The 20,089-nt window shown below is 42.1% G+C and overlaps 1 protein-coding gene across 3 annotated transcripts in view; it reads left to right on the forward strand.

The window, feature by feature from the left end:
• Nucleotides 1-20,089, forward strand: part of LOC121084278 (serine/threonine-protein kinase Sgk3) — a 61,459-nt gene that overhangs the window by 12,320 nt on the left and 29,050 nt on the right. Inside the window, exons 1-2 of one of the 3 annotated variants that reach the window (XM_040585593.1) lie at nt 12,566-12,705; nt 19,882-20,087. In XM_040585593.1, the coding sequence (XP_040441527.1) occupies nt 20,010-20,087 (78 nt within the window). In that variant the 5' untranslated portion in view covers nt 12,566-12,705; nt 19,882-20,009. Of the gene's footprint in view, nt 1-12,565; nt 12,706-12,809; nt 13,004-19,881; nt 20,088-20,089 lie in introns of those variants that run through there. The other 2 variants (XM_040585595.1, XM_040585594.1) reach the window with 2 other exon arrangements.

The following is a 20,089-nucleotide window of genomic DNA, read 5'->3' on the forward strand; positions in this document are numbered from 1 at the left end:
GTGTGCAATACATTATCTGTATGTATGAATTTATGTAGCTGTCTTGGTCATTGGCAGCCACTAGGCACTTGAAGGTGCATCAAGTCCACATTACGCTAGATGTCTTGCACAAAATTAAGAAAGATGACCTCTTTTCCAAAGAGCCATGCTCTCTGTTTTTTATTCCTAGCTGGTGAGATAAGACGAGTCACAGCTACGGCGTGAAAATGATCCTGAACAGAGTGGTTGACAGTGGCATTCAAGTGTACAGAGAACAAGAAACGAGCGGTTGCGAATGAAGAGCTACACCTCTTGAGGGCTGAAATCCTGTGGGTTTCCTCTTGTGAGGCCAGGTTACAGACAATGGGGAAGTGGTGAGGCAGGATGCAGCATGGTAGATAGACTTCTTCCCAGCGAAGGTAAATGAGAAAGATGATGCAATAAAAAAATGGGAAGGTATTTTCTTCATTGCCTGCTATTTGTTATTACTCTTTGCAGAGTGTGTTTAATTGTCTTCAAACTTACATCTGTGCTGATGGAGGTACCCAAAATAAAACGCTGTTTAGGGTTTAATATAATAATTAAGTAGGCAAGGCTTTGCCAGTTTGTCCTGATCACAAAATGCTTTTGTAGGCTTCTGTCTCCTTTTCTCCCATTTGCACTAACATCTCCGGCCCAATAAGAATTACTGTGATTTTGATGATAACTTATCCTCTACCTAATTAGAGATTAGTTCTAATAAACTAATTCACTGAGCATATTGACACACGCACTCAGGTACCCCTAGGGAGCTCCGGTCTTGCTGGGGTTGGCGAGTGGTCTTCCAAACGTTTGTATGTAACCTGGGGGTTCTGTCGTTGCTCTGCACAGATGAGCAATCAGTGTTATGTGGCACTAGAGAATTCTGTGGGTGCTTTTAGAAGAAAGTAAGAAGTAAACTTTTTTTTTTTCCTAGATGAGTAAAAAGGCTGTCCTTTGTAAGTAGTCTTCCTCCACTGTGGGATAATGAGTAAGATGCACTGGGATTTTGGAAGACTCAAGATCTCTTCCTTGTTCTGAAAAAACTTCCCATGTGCCTTGGTTGAATCTTTGAGTCTGTTGCAGGCACTTTTTTTATTGCTGTTTTCATGTTTTACAGTGTAGCAGACCTGAATTTTATTGTTCTTTGGAAGCTGAATAATCTTGGCCATGAAAATGTTGCTACTGGTAGAGAAAATACTAATCTATTAGTATTTTATCTGTGTTAGTATTATTATCTGCTATAAATTAATCTATTTATTTGGATTCAGACCTTGCTTTATTTATTTATTCTCCTTAGCCAATATCTGGGATTTTGTTTGTTTGTTTCTTTAATCTGACTTCCCTCCAAATATATGATACATTTTGTGCCAGCATACTACAGAACTAACCAGAGCAGTCAGTCTTTTTAAGGCTCTTCAGTAAAGTGACTGCTTAACTTAACAAATTCAATTATTTATGTGTTCAGAAGATACTGACAAGTATTCTCTGAAATAACTTTTTGTTAGCATCTGATTTACTTTCCTTCATAGTAAATTTGCCCCCCGTGTGCCTTTCCCCCCCCCCCCCCCCCCCCTTAGAAAAGAAAATGTCCACATAATTTTTTTGTTTGGTTGTTTTTGTTGGGTTTTTTTTGTTGTAAAGGAATGGGAGTTCTGCCTGTTTTCCTCTCCCCTCCCCCAGACACTACAGGAAGTTGTGGGCTCTACTCTCAACTTTTCTGGACATGCAATAAAAAAACCCCTTCATGTAATCCCATGTAAATTAAATAACTAATCCCACTATCTTCCTGTTTTCATATTCCCACAATTCTAGCATTTGCACAGGTCTAGTTTGACTTTATACCTGCCCACCGTGGTAGGCATATGAATGCTTTCAAGTGTGCATTTATGTGAAATGTCCAAAATGTCTTTCTTTTTGCTGTTAGCTTAATATTTTATTTGTTCTCTTTTTGTCCCCCTTATCTGCTGGTCCTTTTTGTTAGTTGATAGAAACTCTGCTGTCACCATTAGCCCATAAAAGTACTAAGCTGCTCTGGCTTGTGTGACTTGGGACATCCTTCCCCTAAACCAGATTTTAAAACATCGTACTAGTTTAACTGTGCAGGTTCACAATGAATGCAATAAAATTTATATGAAAAAGCTTTATTCAGCAATTATGCATGTAGGAATGCTGGAGCCAGGAGTCAGCAGTATAAACAGCCATCTTACTTACTCAGACTTTAAAGGAATTATGTACAAAAATGTTTTTGTTCTCAGTACTTCCTCATTTAAATGGGCATTATTCTCATAAGAGTGAAAAATAAACAGTGCTTATATTTTCTGATTTTGAAGATGCCTCTGAATCAATCAGCGGAGGCAGATGGGTGAAGGATGAAAATACCCATGATTACCCCACCTTTATTTTAACAGAGGTATGTGGTGAGGGTCCCTTGGCTGGACATCTGCTCACCACCCCAGGCACTGTAGGGGAGGGTGACGGTGCCAGCAGCACAGGCATTCCCTGCAGTTCTGCTGTGCTAACCACTGCATGCGGGTAGGATAATTGGTGGCAAGCAAAGAAGGGGGGAAAAAAAAGAAAGAGCAGTGTAGGCCTGGGAGAACTGCAGTTATATAAAGGTGAATAATGAAGCAGTATTTCTGAAGTGGATATTTTGAAGGGCTGTTACCGCAACACTTCTTATATAAATCCAAGGTGTATTTGACTCGGAAGCAATTTGCTGTACAAGCCTGCTAGTGACTCATCCCAAACCTGAGGGGAAACAGAGCTAGCGCGGCATGGAGAGATTTTTGAGTGCTTGCATGGTATCAGCATCAGACTGAAGTTAAATTTTCATCGGTTAATCCAAGAATGGAAGGTATGAACATCCTCCTCCAACACTGCTCCTGTTAGCATCCGTTAGCGTAGTGTGTATTCTGGTCTGGGTATCCTCATCACCGTTGCAGTCACATCCAGAGGTTGACTATAGGTAGTTTCCTGAACATTGTATAGATTCTGCACAGCTCCTGTATTTTACTACCAATGCAGTAACAATGTATTTATCAAGTGCTTCAGTTCATGAGATGTATGACTTACTGAGTTCTCATGGCTTTAGAAAATTCATCTTCTTTCTAGAAAATTTTTTTCTTTGCTTAATTTGAAGATTTATAAAAACATTTAATGAATTGGGTTGACACAAAGATTGCCATGTAATTAGAAAACTGGCATTTTGCTCTTTTGTGTTCTTATGCAAGCTTAAATTTGCACTGTCATCTACAAGAATTACTTTAATTTGTACAGCATTGTTGGAGAAAACTGTAGTTGGAATAAGACTTATTCTCGATCTCATGCTTTATAGGAGGAAAACAGTGTCTTGGATTTGTGTGCAGGAACATTTTCACGTGAAACAATTTACTAATTTGAACAATGACTGCACAATAGAATTTTGTGATAATTTCTCCTACTTAGTATTCATGTTCCATGTTGTAATCTACAATATCTTTCCTTGTTCCCTGTGATCCTTATCACCCAACACCATAATAACTAACATCAAAAAACTGCTGACCTGAAAGATTAAATACTGCGGTGTTCCTTTTTAAAATTGCTTAATGGAACAGTAGTCTTGAGTTAATATTGAGATTAGAGGGATTTATTTAATTGTTGCTTATGATTCGTACTCAGATTTCCAATATTCCATTAGTTGGCTTCTGCTAGATTGCCATATAATAAAAAGAAAGATATGTTAAAGAAAAATTTAGTTTAGTAGAGTCCAAAAGTTGATCGTCTGTCCTCTGACCCTGCTTGTTCTTGGACATCCTGTGCTATATTGGTTTTACCTGGTATAAGAGGACAGGTTGTATCTTTGTATAAATTTATTGCTGATGTATCTTCATATAAATCTATTGCTGGAACTTACTTAATAGTTCAGACCCACATACACACTGAAAACACTGACCCACAGCTCCCAGGACTGCAAATGAGAGTATTTGTGCTTGGACAACAAAAAACAGACTCTGTAGTTGGTAGATGGAAATACACCTTCTCTGTGAGTTGGGAATAGATTGGGCATCTGGCAAACAGGAGGAAATGGCTAGATAAACAAGCAAACAAAGTAAGGACAGCAAATAATAAACTCTTACAACATTTTGCTTAAACCTCTGTCCTTTTTGGATTATGAGATACGGCTTCTTGCTTGGTAGTTTTTTGGGTTTTTTTTTGAATTGTTGCTACCTTTTTTTTCTACTCCAGGTTGGTGCATAACTACTATAGTGGAGTGCATATGTCTTTTGACATAAACAGTTTGTTAGAAGTATTAATAGAATAGCACAAATCCGGTCTGTTCTGCAGATCTTAGGCTGCCTTTAAAACGCTGATACTTTGGAAAACAGCTGTGAGCCTTTTGTGATGGGATACACCCCCCACCCCCCCACCCCCCCCAAACCAATGCCCTTGTTTAGTTTAGTTTGAATAGAATACCAGTAAATAGCTTGAAAAATGCAAATATAGTGCTTGGATTCTTGCTCATCTCTACAATTTGAGAAAGAACTCTTGACATTCTGGGTAGACCCCACCTACATAACATTGTGTGCCAGAACACTTGTTTACCAAAGCATGTTTGTTCACCCCAGCCTGTTATTTGCAATTCTAGTAGAGCGTGCTGTAGCTGGGATTCAGGAGGCTGAATTAAGAAACATCCATACAGAATTACTACTTAGGGAACTTTTTTTTTTGTTATACTTAGCTTAGTTTTGGTATACCTTCCAGCACAAACTGCTCAGATCTCCTGCAAGCTCTGATGCTTGGCCTGTTTTATAGAACTTCATTTAGAAACGGAATTCTGAAGAGCCTTTGTTAAGAGCAAAATGCAGGTCTCACAGTGGTACCAGTTGGGAATTTTTTTAGAACTTACACTTTATGAGCTGTATTGGATAACTTCAGCTTGAAGTGTTTAACAGTGTAGTAATTTATTGCAGTGCATGTCTGCTGAAACTAGTCCCAGAGCAAGTTAGCCTATACCAATAAGCTGTATATTTGATGTCAAGCACATATGTTGCTGTGTATCTATAAAGCAGACAGTTATCTTTGTCCTTTTGTTATTTATGTATATACCCTTGTAAGACTTGGTGATAAGTTGGGTCCAATGAACTTCTTTTTCCTCATATTGTTGGAATCCATGTAAATCTTCCATGCTTCCATGTAAGCAGATGGTGATGGCTTGAGGCAGTATCTTCACTATGCATGTCTAAGATAACTGAAAACTAAGGCAGACTAGGCTATCAGGAGTTTACCATTCATACTGTTATGCTCCTTCTGGTAGCTGAACTAGTTTGGGTACCTACTCCAGACCGTACACGTGCAGTGAGTGAGGGTAGGTGCAAGGCAAAAAGAGCTCTGGGCTCAGTGGGCCATGGATACTGGTGTGTGTCTGTGTGCCCTCAGCGGTGCTTCTCCTACCACCATGGCTACAGTTGGATGACATCTCCTGGTGGAACCCTGCCAGCCATTACACTAATAAGTGAACAGGATGTAAACAGCAGGGTTTGGGTCAGAAGTGAGCTTTGTCAGGCAGTTCGTGTGCACTTCACTGTTCACTTTAAATGCCTTACATGAGAAGTCATTTTTAGAAACTAATCTTACGTTGTTTGCTTTATAACAAAATACATTGTTCAACTTGCCCTGGCTGAAAAAAAGTACTCCAAAATGACTGGTATGGCAATAATAATATATTTTGGTGTATGCATAAGGGAGATAAAGAACTTCAGCAGGATGCAGTGAGGAAAATAGGGATGCATGTATTGAAAATGCAGATAAGGTATTTCACTGCCTGATACTGCTTTTTTAGAAATTCTGTCATGCATTTACACAGTTCCTACCAAAAATTGCTTGTCTATATTGAATTACCCAGAGGGTTGTTAGTTACGACATAGTGTTGTACAAAAGAAATGAATTTTTCTGCTTACATTTATGAAAATATACAGAGGCTTCAAGTAATCATGACATGTAGACAAGCAGAACTTTTGCATTAAAGGAAAAAAGGGTAACTTATGGCTTTATCGTCTTCATGTTTTCAATTTGTTTTCCATCCTCTAAAAGCCTGTCTAATGCTTGTAACAGTAAATTGGTTTGCATATATATGTGTTCTTTAATACTCATGTATTTGGTTAAAATGTGAAACTGGTTATGGTATGGATTATATGTTGGTGTCAAGCTGATGAGGGATGTCTGTGCTATGTCTGAGGTACATAGAGCTTTTCTACTGGAGTGAATCACTTGGGTTGCCTCCCCACCACGACTCAGCCCGTTATGCTCTGTTTGCTACCTCCAGTTCTTTATGCATATCAAATACTTCCCCACAATGAGGTAATCGCCAGGTCCGTAGTTTGTCCGTAGTTGTTGCTTGGAACAGATTCCTTCTCATTGTAAAAGACTGTATGTAACATAACCAAACATGAAGTATATGAAGTACAGCCAGAAATCCCTGGCTTGTAAGAAAGCAGCTCAAAATATAGTCATCCCTACATCTCCTCAGGGAATGAAAAATCTTTGGAGTAAAATAGAGTGGTGGCTGCCCCAAACCTTGAAGTGTTCAAGGCCAGTTTGGATGGGGCTTTGAGCAACCTGGTCTAGTGGAAGGTGTGGCGGGGGGGTTGGGACTAGATGATTTTTAAGGTCCCTTCCAACCCAAACCATTCAATGGTTCTGTGAAAATATGTGATATGAAAGTGGCCTTTGTGAGGGGAAAGGGAAGCATCCCTAGGCAAAGTCTCTAGTACTGTGTGAGGAATGATGGCTATGCTTGAACTGAGATAGGATCTGTAAAACCTGCCATGCATCTGATTTTGTCCAGAGATGCCTCCTCTCTTCTGCCTGGGGGGGGTACCAGGACAGAACCTGAACTGTCTGCATTTGTTTTGTGAACTCTGAATACCCAGCAGACAAGTAAGAGTTACCATTCAGCGTGGACTGTAGATGTTAGGAAGTCCCACAAAGGTCTGCTGGATGTTCAGAGTGCAGCTACTGCTTCTAGGAAGGACCAGGTATATGTGTGGTTGCACTGACCAATGTAAATGTCAATGCATTTGAGGCAGAGGAGCTACTGTACTGCTTAGTGGGGCTTTTCCATGTTACTGAGTGTATTTACTGTTTACTACAGTTATTCTTGCCCAGAGAAACTCGCAGCTGTTGGCTTCATCATCCCACCGTGTAACTGCATTGCTGAATAGACTGAAAGCTTAATGTATTTTTAACAAAAAACATAATGGCTCTGAAGACCACTGGCAGGGAATCTTCATTTCCAAGGTACACAACAACGTACTTGGCATACGTGTTCCCCTAGGTAGGGGTAAACTTTGTCATTTTAATCTTCCAGCTTTATCTGTTTTTCCTTAATTCCTTGTGACATTGCTGCTTTTGGCACAATGCTTGCTTCTGTACTAGTGCTCATCTTTAGTATATGCTTCAATTGATTTAAACCAGTTTTCTTCTTAGCTTCTGTGAAGAATTTCTTCAGTGTGGTGCTGCGGTTGTTCTTCTGGTTCATGTTATGCATAGCCTGTGATGTTTGTGAAATTATGTAATCTGTTACAGTTTTTCTATAGTTTTCCATTATTTTGGTTTGTGGTGTCTGATATGCTAAGTGTGAGTCCATGTAGTGTTGCTGCAGATCCTGATTTTTACCTTCAACAGCCTCTGTGCTCCAGAACATTCTTCTTGTAATACATAGACCGTCATCTTTGTGTCTGGAGTGCTGGAAAACTCTTATTTCACTATGAATGTTATTCAAGGTTGGGAAGCCTCCTTTTACCTGCCAAATTCTTACACTTTGACAAGAGAAAATACTGAATATTTCAGTCATACTTGTTCAGATGGCTTTTGGTGGTTTGGGGTGGATTGGTTGGTTTGGGAGAAAGCGTTGAAATATGTGTTGCAATAAATCAGTCTTTTAAGTATCCTTTTCATTCCTTCAAATTGAAAGACCGTATAAGACATTTGTTGCTGATGTAGCATACAAAAAGAAGGTAGGGGGAAAAACCATTTCCCCTGTGCAGCTCGCATAAAACGGAACCATTATTCAGACTTCTCTAATAAGCACAGGCACACAACTATGCACATGAATTAAATGAAAGCTATTAATATGAATGCATGCATTAAGTGTTAGAAAACCAGCTTTGGTAAAGAACAGTTACCTGGTGACAATGTCGATTGCACATGTGCTGTGAGGTTTAAATATTGTCTGGCTGGCATTTCTTCCACAGTTTTAACTCTCAGGCTTTCAGCTAGATCACTTTCCCACTGAGGGTCTTCTTGTATTTGATTTTGACCTTGGTATCCTGTGTTTTCTGGTAATCTCCTGTGTCCAAGGAGTCTTATCAGAAGACTCTTTTCTCCAGTACGTGATCTTGTGTGTCATGCTTTGCAGTGCTGAACGCCTGGTCCCAGTCCCAACTGGCCCATTCCCAAGTCTTTTCAAAGTCCTGTTCCTAAGCAGGCAGCGGGGTATGAACATGGATTAATTAGCCTCCAAACAAGAGGCTGGGAAGCATCGTGAGAATAGTTGATAGTAAAGAGCAGGTGCATATCTGTCTTCATACTTTTTTTTGTGGTCTTCTTGGCTGCCAGAAAGCTGGGTGTTAGACAGTATTTGCCCTGAGTTGCCGTGTCTGTGTCATTGTGGGGCCCATGCATTGTAGCCTGAGGCTTTCCAAAGGGTGATGTCCTCAGACTACTCAATGCTGTGTAGGTGGATACAACTTGCTTGGAGTTAGAGGAAGTGAACTTTCATCTTTGATTAAAACAATTGGCACATGCAAAGTTAACTACAATGGTCATCAGTTGTTACCCGAGTGCAGAGTTAGGCGTAGGGCTTTATAGGTTAAAAGCTAACAATAATGATTTAAAAGATCATTTCATATCTGTTACAGTGTCAGTCAATGCCTTTTGGAGGGTTTTAAGCAGACATGCATTTGGTTTAACTGGAGTTGCTGGTATGTCAGATCCTATCGGTGGAAGTGGTTTTGATTTCAAACACTATCTTATCTTAGTGTCCAAACCTGATGACTCTATTAATGGTCTGTTTTGGGGCAAGGAGGTTGTGTTGTCCCTGAGCGTGAGGAGTTGGGTAGAAAGCTTTGTGTTAAAAGTGGTAGGCTAAGATACTCCTTTGAAGATGCAGGAAGTGAAACGGAATGTTGAGGTGTTGGTGTTCAAAGCTGATAGTGAGGTAATGATTTCAAGGTGTTGCTCAATTGACCCACTGTGTTTTAACAGTGACTAAAAATACTGGACTATGGTTGTCAAGTGGTTTGGGCTGTGCTGCTTGTGTGAATATTTGAATACGTGCCAAAGTATCACAGAATATACATACAGAATAGTGTTCATTTGCAAAGCTCAAGGCTACATTTAAACAAGTCATCTGCATTCTTGCTTGTCTTTGTCTTACAGTGTTTTTTATACTGTCTTTTTGACTGTATAGTTCTATCGATATTGTAAAATTAAGACTTTTCATCTTTGGTCAGGGACAAAGTTTTCATACTAACTTGAGGGTATTTTCAGTAAACCCAGAACCTAATAGTTCAGATTATTGCTACCTGCTCATACTGGGTTTGGAGAAACCTGTTATAGGTACCCTGCATTTCTGTGACATCTCAGATTTGCAGTGAGTTGAGATAGGTCCTTCATTTCTTTTCCATTTTTTCTTCTTTTCCACCCTCACCACCTAGTCGCTGGTATTCTTCAGCAGAGACTTTAAATAGTTCAGGTGACAGACAGCACAGTACATGGATTTGTAACATTCTTCAGAAGTGAAGTACTGCAACACAGTGGAAGCAAGATTCTTTGTGTGTATTACTTGCCCAGGAAACATAAATGGAGAATGCAAGCAAGTTACTGGGTACAAAAATGTCAAGAGTGAATACTGACCTTTAACTTCACTTGAAAATGCAAGTTGATTTCCCTGTGTTTCTGTATGCTATGCAGTTAACCACCAGGTATCCACATTGACATTAGAATATTAGCCTTTAAAAGCTCATCAAGAAAATCTGTAAATTAGAATTTATTTAAATTTTAGGACCTTAATTTTAAGACCTTAATAGTGTTTTGCATAATATGATTCACTAGACAGATGAACATGCTGTAGAATTCATTCAGGCAAATTACAATTTAAGGATACATACCACGTTGCTGCTATCTTAGTTGCTTAGGATTGAGCACAGCTCCAGAATAGTGAGAGGAACTGTGTAAAATGAACTGGTTGACGGCCCAGTCTTCAGGGAGCTTTTAACTGTGAGGAAGGACAAACAGCCGCTAGTCAAAGGTTTAGGACTTAGACTGTGTCGCCAGGTAGGCAGAATTAAATTATGTCTAGGCCAGGGTCATCTTGGCTTTCCTGGGTTGAGGCCCTTTTACTTACTGTAAATCAGTCCAGTGGCTCCATTCAACTGATCTGCTGACAAGTGAATGATTAACTGAAAACTATCAACCAGGCAGATGAACACTGCTGAACAACTCTAAAGTAAAATAGTTCTTGAATACAGATTACTTGATTAAATTACTTGCCAATAAGTTAATTCTAACTGACTGAAGTTCGAAAGTGTTCTGCTCTGGGATTCATAACTAGAAGTGCTAACAAAGTTTCTTTAATGAATGTAAGGCAAATACCTTGCCTGATCTGAACGAGCAAGAGAAGGCTGTTGCTGCAGTGCAGGGTCCCTGGATCTAGCAGTGCCTACCCCAAAATAGGAAAACTCCAGAATCAGGAAGGGGCATGTTAGGATGTTAAAATGCCTCACTTCTTCCTGTGCGGGCTCTACTGAAATGAGAGTTTGTGATCCAGTTGACTTGCAGCTTGTGTGTACACAGTTACAACACGCTAATCCAAACACTGACGTATTTTAAATAATGCCAGGCTGCTTCTCTGGTTTGTTTTTGGAGAATGCTTGGATGACTGTCAGTGCCTGACACATGAGTGTAGTATTATGCAGGAATACTGCAGTAGGAGTGCTCAGAAACAGGATCTCCCGAATCACTACTTGCCAGACACTTGCCAATACCTGCAGCTGTTGAAATGAGCATCATCATGTCTCATCAGGCCCAAATACAAGTCTTGTGAAGACACGCTTGTAGAACATGGGGCTTCTCCATAATCAATAGAGTAATTTCCAGACAAAAACCTGTGAGGTTTTGAGGCACCTAGGTTACATCAGTTAAGACAGTGGAATGGGCTGCGTTTTCACATGTGCTCATTCTTTATATGTCAGTTGAAATCCCAAGAACCATTTCAGGTATTTATATGGAGGAAGCTAAAATGGCATAAGCTTCTACCTCATCCTGAGTGTTACTGTTGGCGCTAGACATTCCTTGTCTCTTAATCTGTCTGAATGGTGAATGTCGTAGCAGATCCTCAGTAAACACGAGATGTTAACTGTGATGGGTGCGGTGGTCTGTTCTGTTAGACTGAATCCGTGCTGACGCCTGGCTGGCCTGTGCTTTCAGATCTAGTTAACAAAACGAAGCGGAAGCGATCCCTGCCATTGAAAGCTTTTTTTTCTGGAATTTGTATTTTTGTAACTGTTTTATGGCCTCCACCTGCTCAGGAAAACCCGAGTTACACTTTGTTTTAAGAGGTCTAGTTGAATTTTAACTGGGGCATTGAAACTTACCCTTTTAATTTCAGAGGGCGCAGAAACGGTTCCCTAAACAGTGCTAGTTCCCTAAACTACACACCGACCTCATTTTTGTGTGTTACCGCTCCCGCACAGGAGGAAGGAAGGGCAGCGCCCTCACGCAGCGGCGGCTGGTGCAGGGTCAGCCCTGCCGGCGGGCTGAGGCCGCCGCCGGACGCGCCGCGGGGCTGCGGGAAGCCCCTCATGTGCGCGGGCTGGGGGGGGTGAAAGTATTTTTACCAGGGCGGCCGTTCTGCCGCGAGGCAGCCGGTTTTCCTCAGTTCCTGTGAGGAGCCGCCGGCAGGAGCGGGAGCGTGTCCCCCCAGGGGCTGCGGTGGCGGGGCGGGGAAAGCGGGAACTTGTAATCGGGAAGGGGGGAATTGTAAGTTTTTTTACAAGGGGCGGGGGGTAAAACCTCACCTCCCGGCCCCGGCCTGCGGCCCGCGGTGAGGAGGGTGCGGGCCCCGCGGCGGCCCCGGGGGCGTTGCGGGCTGTCGCTGGCCGACGGGCAGCCTGGGCCGCGTCACGGCCGGGCCGCAGCCTGGCGCCGCGGGGGCGGAGGGGCGCGGGCCCGGCGGGCGCGCCCGTGGGTGGGCCGGGGCGGCGGCGCGGCCCCGCGCGCGCTTCCCGCGGAGGGAGGTACCCGGGGCCGCCGTTCCGCTCGCGCCGCTCCCCCGCGCCCGCCCCCCTCCGGCGCGGCGGCCGCACGTGCGGGGTGCGTGGGCGAGGGGAGGGGGCAGCCGCGTGCGCCGCCGTTGCCGCTCGGCGCTGCGGTGAGGCGCGGTGCGGGGCCCTGCCGGGCGCTGGCCTCCCGCGGCGGCGCGGCCTCCTCTCCTGGGCGGAGCCGCCTTTCGCTGTTCGCCGCCGTTGGGGCCGCGTGTGCGGCGGCCTGCGGGGTTCCGGGGGCGGGCGCGGGGCGGCGGGGCGCCGCCGGGCGGGCGATGGCCGCGCGGGCGAGCGGCGGCGGGCGCTGGTGGGGGCGGCCCCGCGGCGCCGCTGGACCGGGAATGTGAGAAATCTGTAACTTCCTAGAAACCAGGGAGCCGAGAAGTGGTTGATCGGGGTGGAGGTGAGCGGCTTGGTCTCGTCCCCGAGCTGCGCGCGGCGCGGCGGAGCTGGTGGCCAAGCTCGGGAGGCGGTGGGGGGGGGGCGGGGGGGGGGGGGGGGGGTGCGGGTCCGCTGCGCTGCTCCCCGGGCGCGGGGCATGCCCCGGGGCGGTACCGGCGCGGCACCTACTGCTTCCTCCGAGCGGTTTGCAGCCGGTATGTGGCTGGTGTCTCGGAAGAGCGCAGCGAACCTGAGGGAGATTACCGACGAGGTCTCGTCCTGCAAAACGAAAGCTTCTTAGGTGGCTTGCAGGGATTCAGGTACCCTTGAGGAATTTAATTTTGTGGAGGTTAATTAAGAAGCAGTTGTAAAGCGTTAAGACGAAAGCTGTTTTGACAGATCGTTTGTTTTTTAATATTTATGTGAATATGCCTCCTCTGGCAGCTCTTAAAGGTGTAACTGTTCTGCTTCTAGATGTGCAGTAATTTTGCAGTATGGAATGTTCATTTCTTATTCCCCTTTAAACTTAAGATAGTTCTCGTGCTGGTACTGCATTTCGCTTCAACGCAGTAATGTCACTTGAATGCTGTTACGGCTCTTCCAGTTATTTGGCACTGAGGATTTCTGTTAAGATCACTTACTGCAGTATTCTTGCAGCTAAGTTGGGGTTTTTGTTCTTTTTTTTTTATATCCCCTTTCATACATATATTAAGAGTGTTTATAGAATCATGCAGAATGAGTCTGTATTTTTAAAGGCTGATGTTAACTCCATTTTGGGTTTTTAATGTTCGTGTTTCACTCGAGTGTCTAAAAGTAGTTCTGATTTTTTTTTCTTTTCAGTCTTCACCTGCACATCAGTCTCTTCAATGACTGTAATATGAACTAATGATAAAAAAGGAAGGTGTGTGTGGGGGAATGTTTTCCTGAAGGCTTTAAGATACTTTAGATCTCAGGAAAAAAGTGTTGCTAGCTTTTAGAAAGCATTTTGAAAAGTTCACTGTTAATGTCAAGGTAGTCCCCATGTGTGGTGTTTCTAATAACTTAAAGCTAGGAAACTGGCCTGTCTCTTGAAAGATATTTTGAGATGCTCGTTTAAGTGAGAAATACAGCATGTTTAACTTGAGAAGTACTGGATATTTTAACAACCTTGATAATTTTAAAAGTGAAGAAATAGTAATTAGTGGCTATGTGATGATGATGAATTGTGTTAAAATTGCTTTCCAACCTTAATTCCCACCTTTGATTGTAAATTATAGTCTCACCACATCTGACATTATTGCACCAAATTCTGTTACACATGCATAAACAACTGTTCTCTGAATCCTTATAGAACTGAACCCCTTATTCTCCGTGCAGCACTGCAATAATGTGAGAGGTCAGCGTATGCTCTTACCTGCAGGAGTTGGTAAACTTGTCTTAGAAGAATGGACATAAAATTTTAGCTGTAGTTGCACTAATGTAACATGAGAAATCAAGTGATGGTGAACAGGGCATGCAATTTGGATATTGCTAAAGGCTCTTTCTCTTACTTTTATATTCCAGTATTTAAGTTGTTGCCTTTTCATTGTCCAACAGCTTTATGGTTCTAGGCAGCCATGCGCTCTGTAGAGCACAGACTTACAAAGTTTTTCTGGATTGTGAACTGTAGTTTGGATTTATGTGTTTCATTTTAAAAGCCAGATACCTTTTGCTGTCTGGATTTTTACCCTTTTGCCAGTTATAGTACATGAAGAAAGTTACTGGATTTTATGTTGATGTATCAGCAATAACATCAATCTTAAATAGATCAGAATTCTCCTGTGTTTGTGATGAAACAGAGGGAGAACAGTTGGTGACTTTTCCTGAAGTCATGTAAAAAAATGGGCAGTATATTTGGGCATTGTTCCCACTTAATTTTCATCAAGAGGGGCAAAATGAGGCTGGGAATACTTGCTTTGTGTTTAATGAAGTCTGACTGCCCTCTTATGTAGAACTCGCTATGTTGCAAGTGGTTGGTATCAACTGCTTGTAAGACCTCTTGAAAGTAGCTGGTAGTGCTCTTGCTACAACTTCTGATCTGTGCTATCCTAGGCATCTGCATTTAACTTTAATTGGACCTGGTGTATAGGAAGGCTGAGGAGGCACTCCAGGAAACATGCAGGTTGCAAGTGTGATGCAAACTTGATTATTTTTTTTTAATGTGCTCTGCTATTTGTGTAAGTCATACCATCTGAGGCACATAGTAACCTTTCCAGATACAATGTACACAGGCTAAAGATAAAATTATTGTGGACCTGTGCTGAGGATTAAAAGACAGCTGCCTGTTATTGGCAGTATTTGTTCTTTAGACCCATTTTATTACTTGGGGTTTGCTTACCATGGCGAAGAACCTGTGTTGTGTCATGTAATAAACACGAATGCAAATAGATGCAGTCCAAGCCATGAATCTTGTTATGCCAATTAAGAGTAATTTGTTGGAGCTTATTTTGGAACGTGGGGCAGAAGGGATGTTCTTGGGTACAGTAGAATTGTGGGAAGGAAATGTTTACCTGACTTCTCCAGAGGAAATTTGATAAAGACAAAAAAACCAGGAGTAATTTATTTCTTTCCCTTGGTTGAGTTTTTACTTTACCTGTTCTACTTTTCTATGAATAGAAATAACCCATTGAATTGGACTTTGCCCACATTGCTGTGAGTAGTGGTTCGCTTTCCATAGTGGTGCCACCAGAGGTTTAAAAAAATGCAAGGTAGCGGGGTGGGTATGTAAACAGGGATCAGGCTTTTTCCTTTATATCAATGACTGAATTATGAATTCTCTCAAATTGTAGGTAGAAGGGAGTGTGAAGAGATAAGCCAAGGATTGACTAGGGTATTCTGGTTAGTGTACTCCTTTTCCTTCAGCTGGAATATTTCTAGAGGTCTACACTGATGTTCAGTGTTCCTGTATTAAAATTATCATATGTATGTGGTATTTGAAAGAATGGCTTAGGTGAAACCTGCTTTCTTCAGAACCTAGTTATTCAACAGCTTCTGCCCATCCATCTTTCTTTATAGATTAGTGATCTGTGTTTTGCTTTTGACTCTTTATGAAGCATGCGACTTCCACAGTCCCTGGTTCTCCTCATCCTGTATTTCTGTTGCATTGGGTTCTGAATACCTTGTCTCCTGTTTCCTGTGTGTCAGCTGCTTGTCTGGTAACAAGAGTGGGATTCTATTTTATTATATAGCAATTGAGGGAAAAGTTGACTTTCCTGGCTTTCTCAAAGATTGTTTAATGTCCAGTGATATGTTGATTCATTATCAGGATATTTGTGAAGACTGAGGAAGTGATGAAAAGCATGCCATAGATACTTTCTCTAAAGTGAGAGGAAGGAGGGTGATGTTTATAGCAGGTAATAGGACTGTCTCCTGTTGTTCCTTCTGTAATCGGAATCACAGTCGTGGGATTTTCAGCAGCTGGTTTTACTGGTGACTCAGTCCTAGAGTAAGTCTTTCTAGGTGGATAATTAGTGTATAGGGAAATGGCCATTCTCTTCCAGTGGTTGTGCATGGATCCTGGTGATTCTTCCAAGCATGCTTGCTGGAAGACTGTCTTTTAGGGTTTTTGACTGTTTGTCACTGCTTCCCTCGTATTACTCAAAGAGTCGGAACGGGTATGATAGCTGATTTGCAGTGGCTGTAGAGGCATTTAAGGCAATTTGGCTACAGCTGGAGAGGCAGCAGGTGAGCACACAGCTTTGTAATCAAGTTTTGAACTTTCTTGGCAGAGACTGACTCATAAGCACCTAGAACAAAGGTCTTTGGTTGTGTAATGGTATCATCTTCAGGCCATTATAATTTAGAAAAGAAAATTTTTCAGTACAGAATAAAGTAATCTGAATTTCAGAAACCTTTTCTAATACCGTTTGAGCCTAGCTTATGGAGAAAGAAATCAGAAGAGGTTGCTATGTATCGTTACACTACGTATTGTTTGCCTGTTGCGTGTAGCTATTATGAGGTTGCACAAAATACTTCCAATTTCCTGAATGCATTATAATTTGTGGGTATGGTAGATCTATATGTGTTCTTAGTGTTAGGATTCTGTTATTGCCATGCTTTTTACCAGAGGCAAGGGTCAGCCTGAAATTTGACATTGTTGTGGCTTTCTGCAGGAAACTGTGAAAATACTGCTTGCTTTTTGACAGCCACCATGTAGAGAATGAATAGTGTAGCTGCTGACAGGCTTGAAACCTTGCCAGGAGGATGTGTGACTTCTGATCTCCTCTAACACATTTGTCTGTGCCTTCCCCTGTTCCAGGACTAGATACTGTGGCAGCTTAAAAGTTCTAGCTGTTCCTGGACAACACTGGTGGCAGTGTTAACCTGTCTTGCATTATCTATGTGCTCTTTCACTAGTGCCCAAATATGATTTAAGTGGATTTATTTTGCTGCCTGTTTTTTTGAAGTTTCATCTCTTTCCTGCCTGTTACCAACATTGGGGCCAGGGGCTACCTGCTTTTAGTTACAGGAAAAGCTATAACCAGAGGCAGAGACTTCTCAACTGACAATGTTTGTTAAATTCACTGGTATCTGGCAACCCTCAAGACACTGCAGTTTGCCCTTTTGAAACTGTGGATAAAAATACGTCTCTACTGTTTGTTCTCTGTTACTACTTCATGTAGTTACCACAGCATTAGTGGTTTTACCTGCTAGGAAAACTGCAGCTGTGTTCCTCAATGGAGCATGGCAAAGATTAAGGCAAATCTATCCCTGTTTCTACAGTCAGACCTACAGCTGACGTACAGTTCAGATAGAAGAAGCTCTCAAGAGCTGATATGCTTGTGGCAGATAGAAATTGAAAGAAAGCTCTGATCCTCTGAAGCTTAGTGGCAAACTGAACTGACAAACTTGGAAGAAATGCATTTTCAGCTTAGTGTTGGTGACCCAGTCACAACTCTGAGGAGATGCCTCAGGGAAAGAAAATAATCACAGCCAGTGATCTTCCAGGCAGCTTAAAGAAAGAAACACAAATACTGCAGTTGCAGCTTCTCAGATGATTTATTCTTCTTCTCCCTAGTAAGATGAGTAAACTCTTCCGGAATTAATCTGGGTGACACTTCCTCCTTTTGTTTCCCGTAGATCTTTCAACTTCAGATCTGGAATAAAGCTCAGTCTTCCAAGTGGTACTCTTTGGACTACAGCTTTTAATTCATAATGCTTCTGTACTGCTATTTAAAAAACTAAAAAACGAAGAGGGATGAGAGAAGTACTGTGAGAATCAGTGCAGGCATGTTGGGAACCATCGTAATGAATGTCAGTTTACAAGAGAAGATAGGGAGTGATACTAGTCAGGGAACACCTAATCCGTTTTAAAGCTTTACGTGTTTTTCTCTGATGAGCAGGAAGACAGCTAAAACACAGGGACTTGTGCTTGGTTCCTGGCGTGGGACCTGAAGTAGCTCAAGATTGACATAAGTGCTTAGTAAAGTCTAAGCTTAGTGAAATGCTTACTGAAAGTGGTGCTTATTGACTATTTTAGTGGACCTCCAATGATGAAAAGCACAGTTAACCTTTAGATCTTAATTTTACTGTGTGGCAATGGGTGAAGAACAGTCTTAATCCCATGCCAGTATAAAATTGTGGAAAATAGGAACTGTGCCTTGTTGTAGTAAAGCTTTTAACAGTGGCTTGCAGAAGGAAAAGAAAAACCAATTTCAAACTCAAGGTCTGTGTAACTGGCTTGGATGACCTTTGTTATAGTCAAATAAAGGTGGGGGGGAAGCTTAACCCTGCTCAGCCCTGTAATTCCTAATCAGTGAAGTAGGGAACAATCACATTAAGGTAAATGCAGGTGTAACTAAAAATAGTACTGTGAATATATTGCAGTGTGGATGAGCTATCACTTAACTGTGATTACAGTGGCTTCAAACACTCCTTTTTGTTTACAGTCACCTGATAGATCTTTGAAAATTACTTAATTTTAAATGGCTACAGGAGGAATAATAGTGTGAAGTCTGAACCAGAGAGATGATCTGGCTTTTGAGAACAAGAAAAATAGTCAATTGACTGAGACTAGTTGGGTATCAAGAACAAATCTTTTCACTGGATTCCCGGGGCTTTGGCCTTTGTGCCAGCATAAATATGGGTGTGTCTCTAATAGCAGAATTGCATTGGATTGGTTTGTGGGTTTGGGGAATTTATGATACAAAATACACAGTTTGCTTTTATACTTCCCTGTTTTAAGAAAATACAGACTCAAGTGTTCAACTGGGCACTCCTTTTTCCTCTGGGTGTTTTGAAGGGAACTGAGGTCTCTTCTTTCTAAAATATTTTTCTCATTGGTCAGACACGTAATGTTCTGAAAGCTGAGCTGCATTCACTAAACCACTTCAGATGGCTCTGCAGGCCTGTACTTAGGCACAGCTCTTAGCCAGGGCTGAAGTTCCTGTTGTTTGCAGTGGGGTCCAGGAAACTGTGCTCCAAGCAGGTGTGGAGGATACTGTCTGTCAGTGAGTGAAGGGGCCTGTAGGTAATACTAAGCTCTCTGCTTATTTGATGTCATTAGCCTCTTTGTCTTGTACCCTTCTCAAGTTCTGCAAGTAGGCTAACTGTTCGACTGGAGGTAATGGATGACCCTACTGTTCTGCTAAACACAAAATATGTCAAGTATGGGGGAGGAGAGGGCAGAGAAAGTAGATACTCAGACACATGGTGCTGCCTGTGTCCCTCTAAAATTTACATGAAAAATTATTTTTTTTCTCCTGTCATCTTTCATCTCTGATGTGATAATTAAATACAGTCAGCATGTTCTGACAAATCTGAAATGCCCTGTGGTACCGACTCATGCAGCTGAAAACCTTTGTTTTTGAAATTAACTGTTCTGAATGTACATGTTAGTGGCTTTTCTCAGATGTCTGATACCAGGTTGTCATCTCTAATTATTTCTCCATGTTCTATCTTTGTTTCTTCAAAGTACTGCCTGTAGTGGGCCCAAATGTGTTCCCAGTACGTCTGTACAACTCAGTGGGGTTTTTTTGGGTGTGCTTGTGTCCTTAGAGAATGTGAGTGATTTCGGTGAAGGGACCACAAGCATGAAACAGTTTGCAAAGTCATAATGGTTATGGCTGTATATGTGCATGTTAAAGTTCATTTCCTGCCAGGAAAAGTTCCTGTCACACAGGTTTTAGCACTGCGAGTTAAGTGTTCCCATACTTAATTTTCCTTCTATGTTCACTTTAAGATTACATGATGGAATTCACATTTTCTCAAGAAAAGCTGCGTATCTTGGATCAGTACCACTGAAGATACCTTCTGATTGCAACACCCGAAGCAGGGTCCTGTAACGAATTGGTCAAAAGAACACATACAATGGATCTCAAAGAAAGCTGCCCAAGTGTTAGCATTCCGAGCTCTGATGAACATAGAGAGAAGAAAAAAAGATTTACTGT

The sequence above is a fragment of the Falco naumanni genome, chromosome 3 (genome assembly GCF_017639655.2).
Source record: "Falco naumanni isolate bFalNau1 chromosome 3, bFalNau1.pat, whole genome shotgun sequence".
NCBI lineage: Eukaryota > Metazoa > Chordata > Aves > Falconiformes > Falconidae > Falco > Falco naumanni.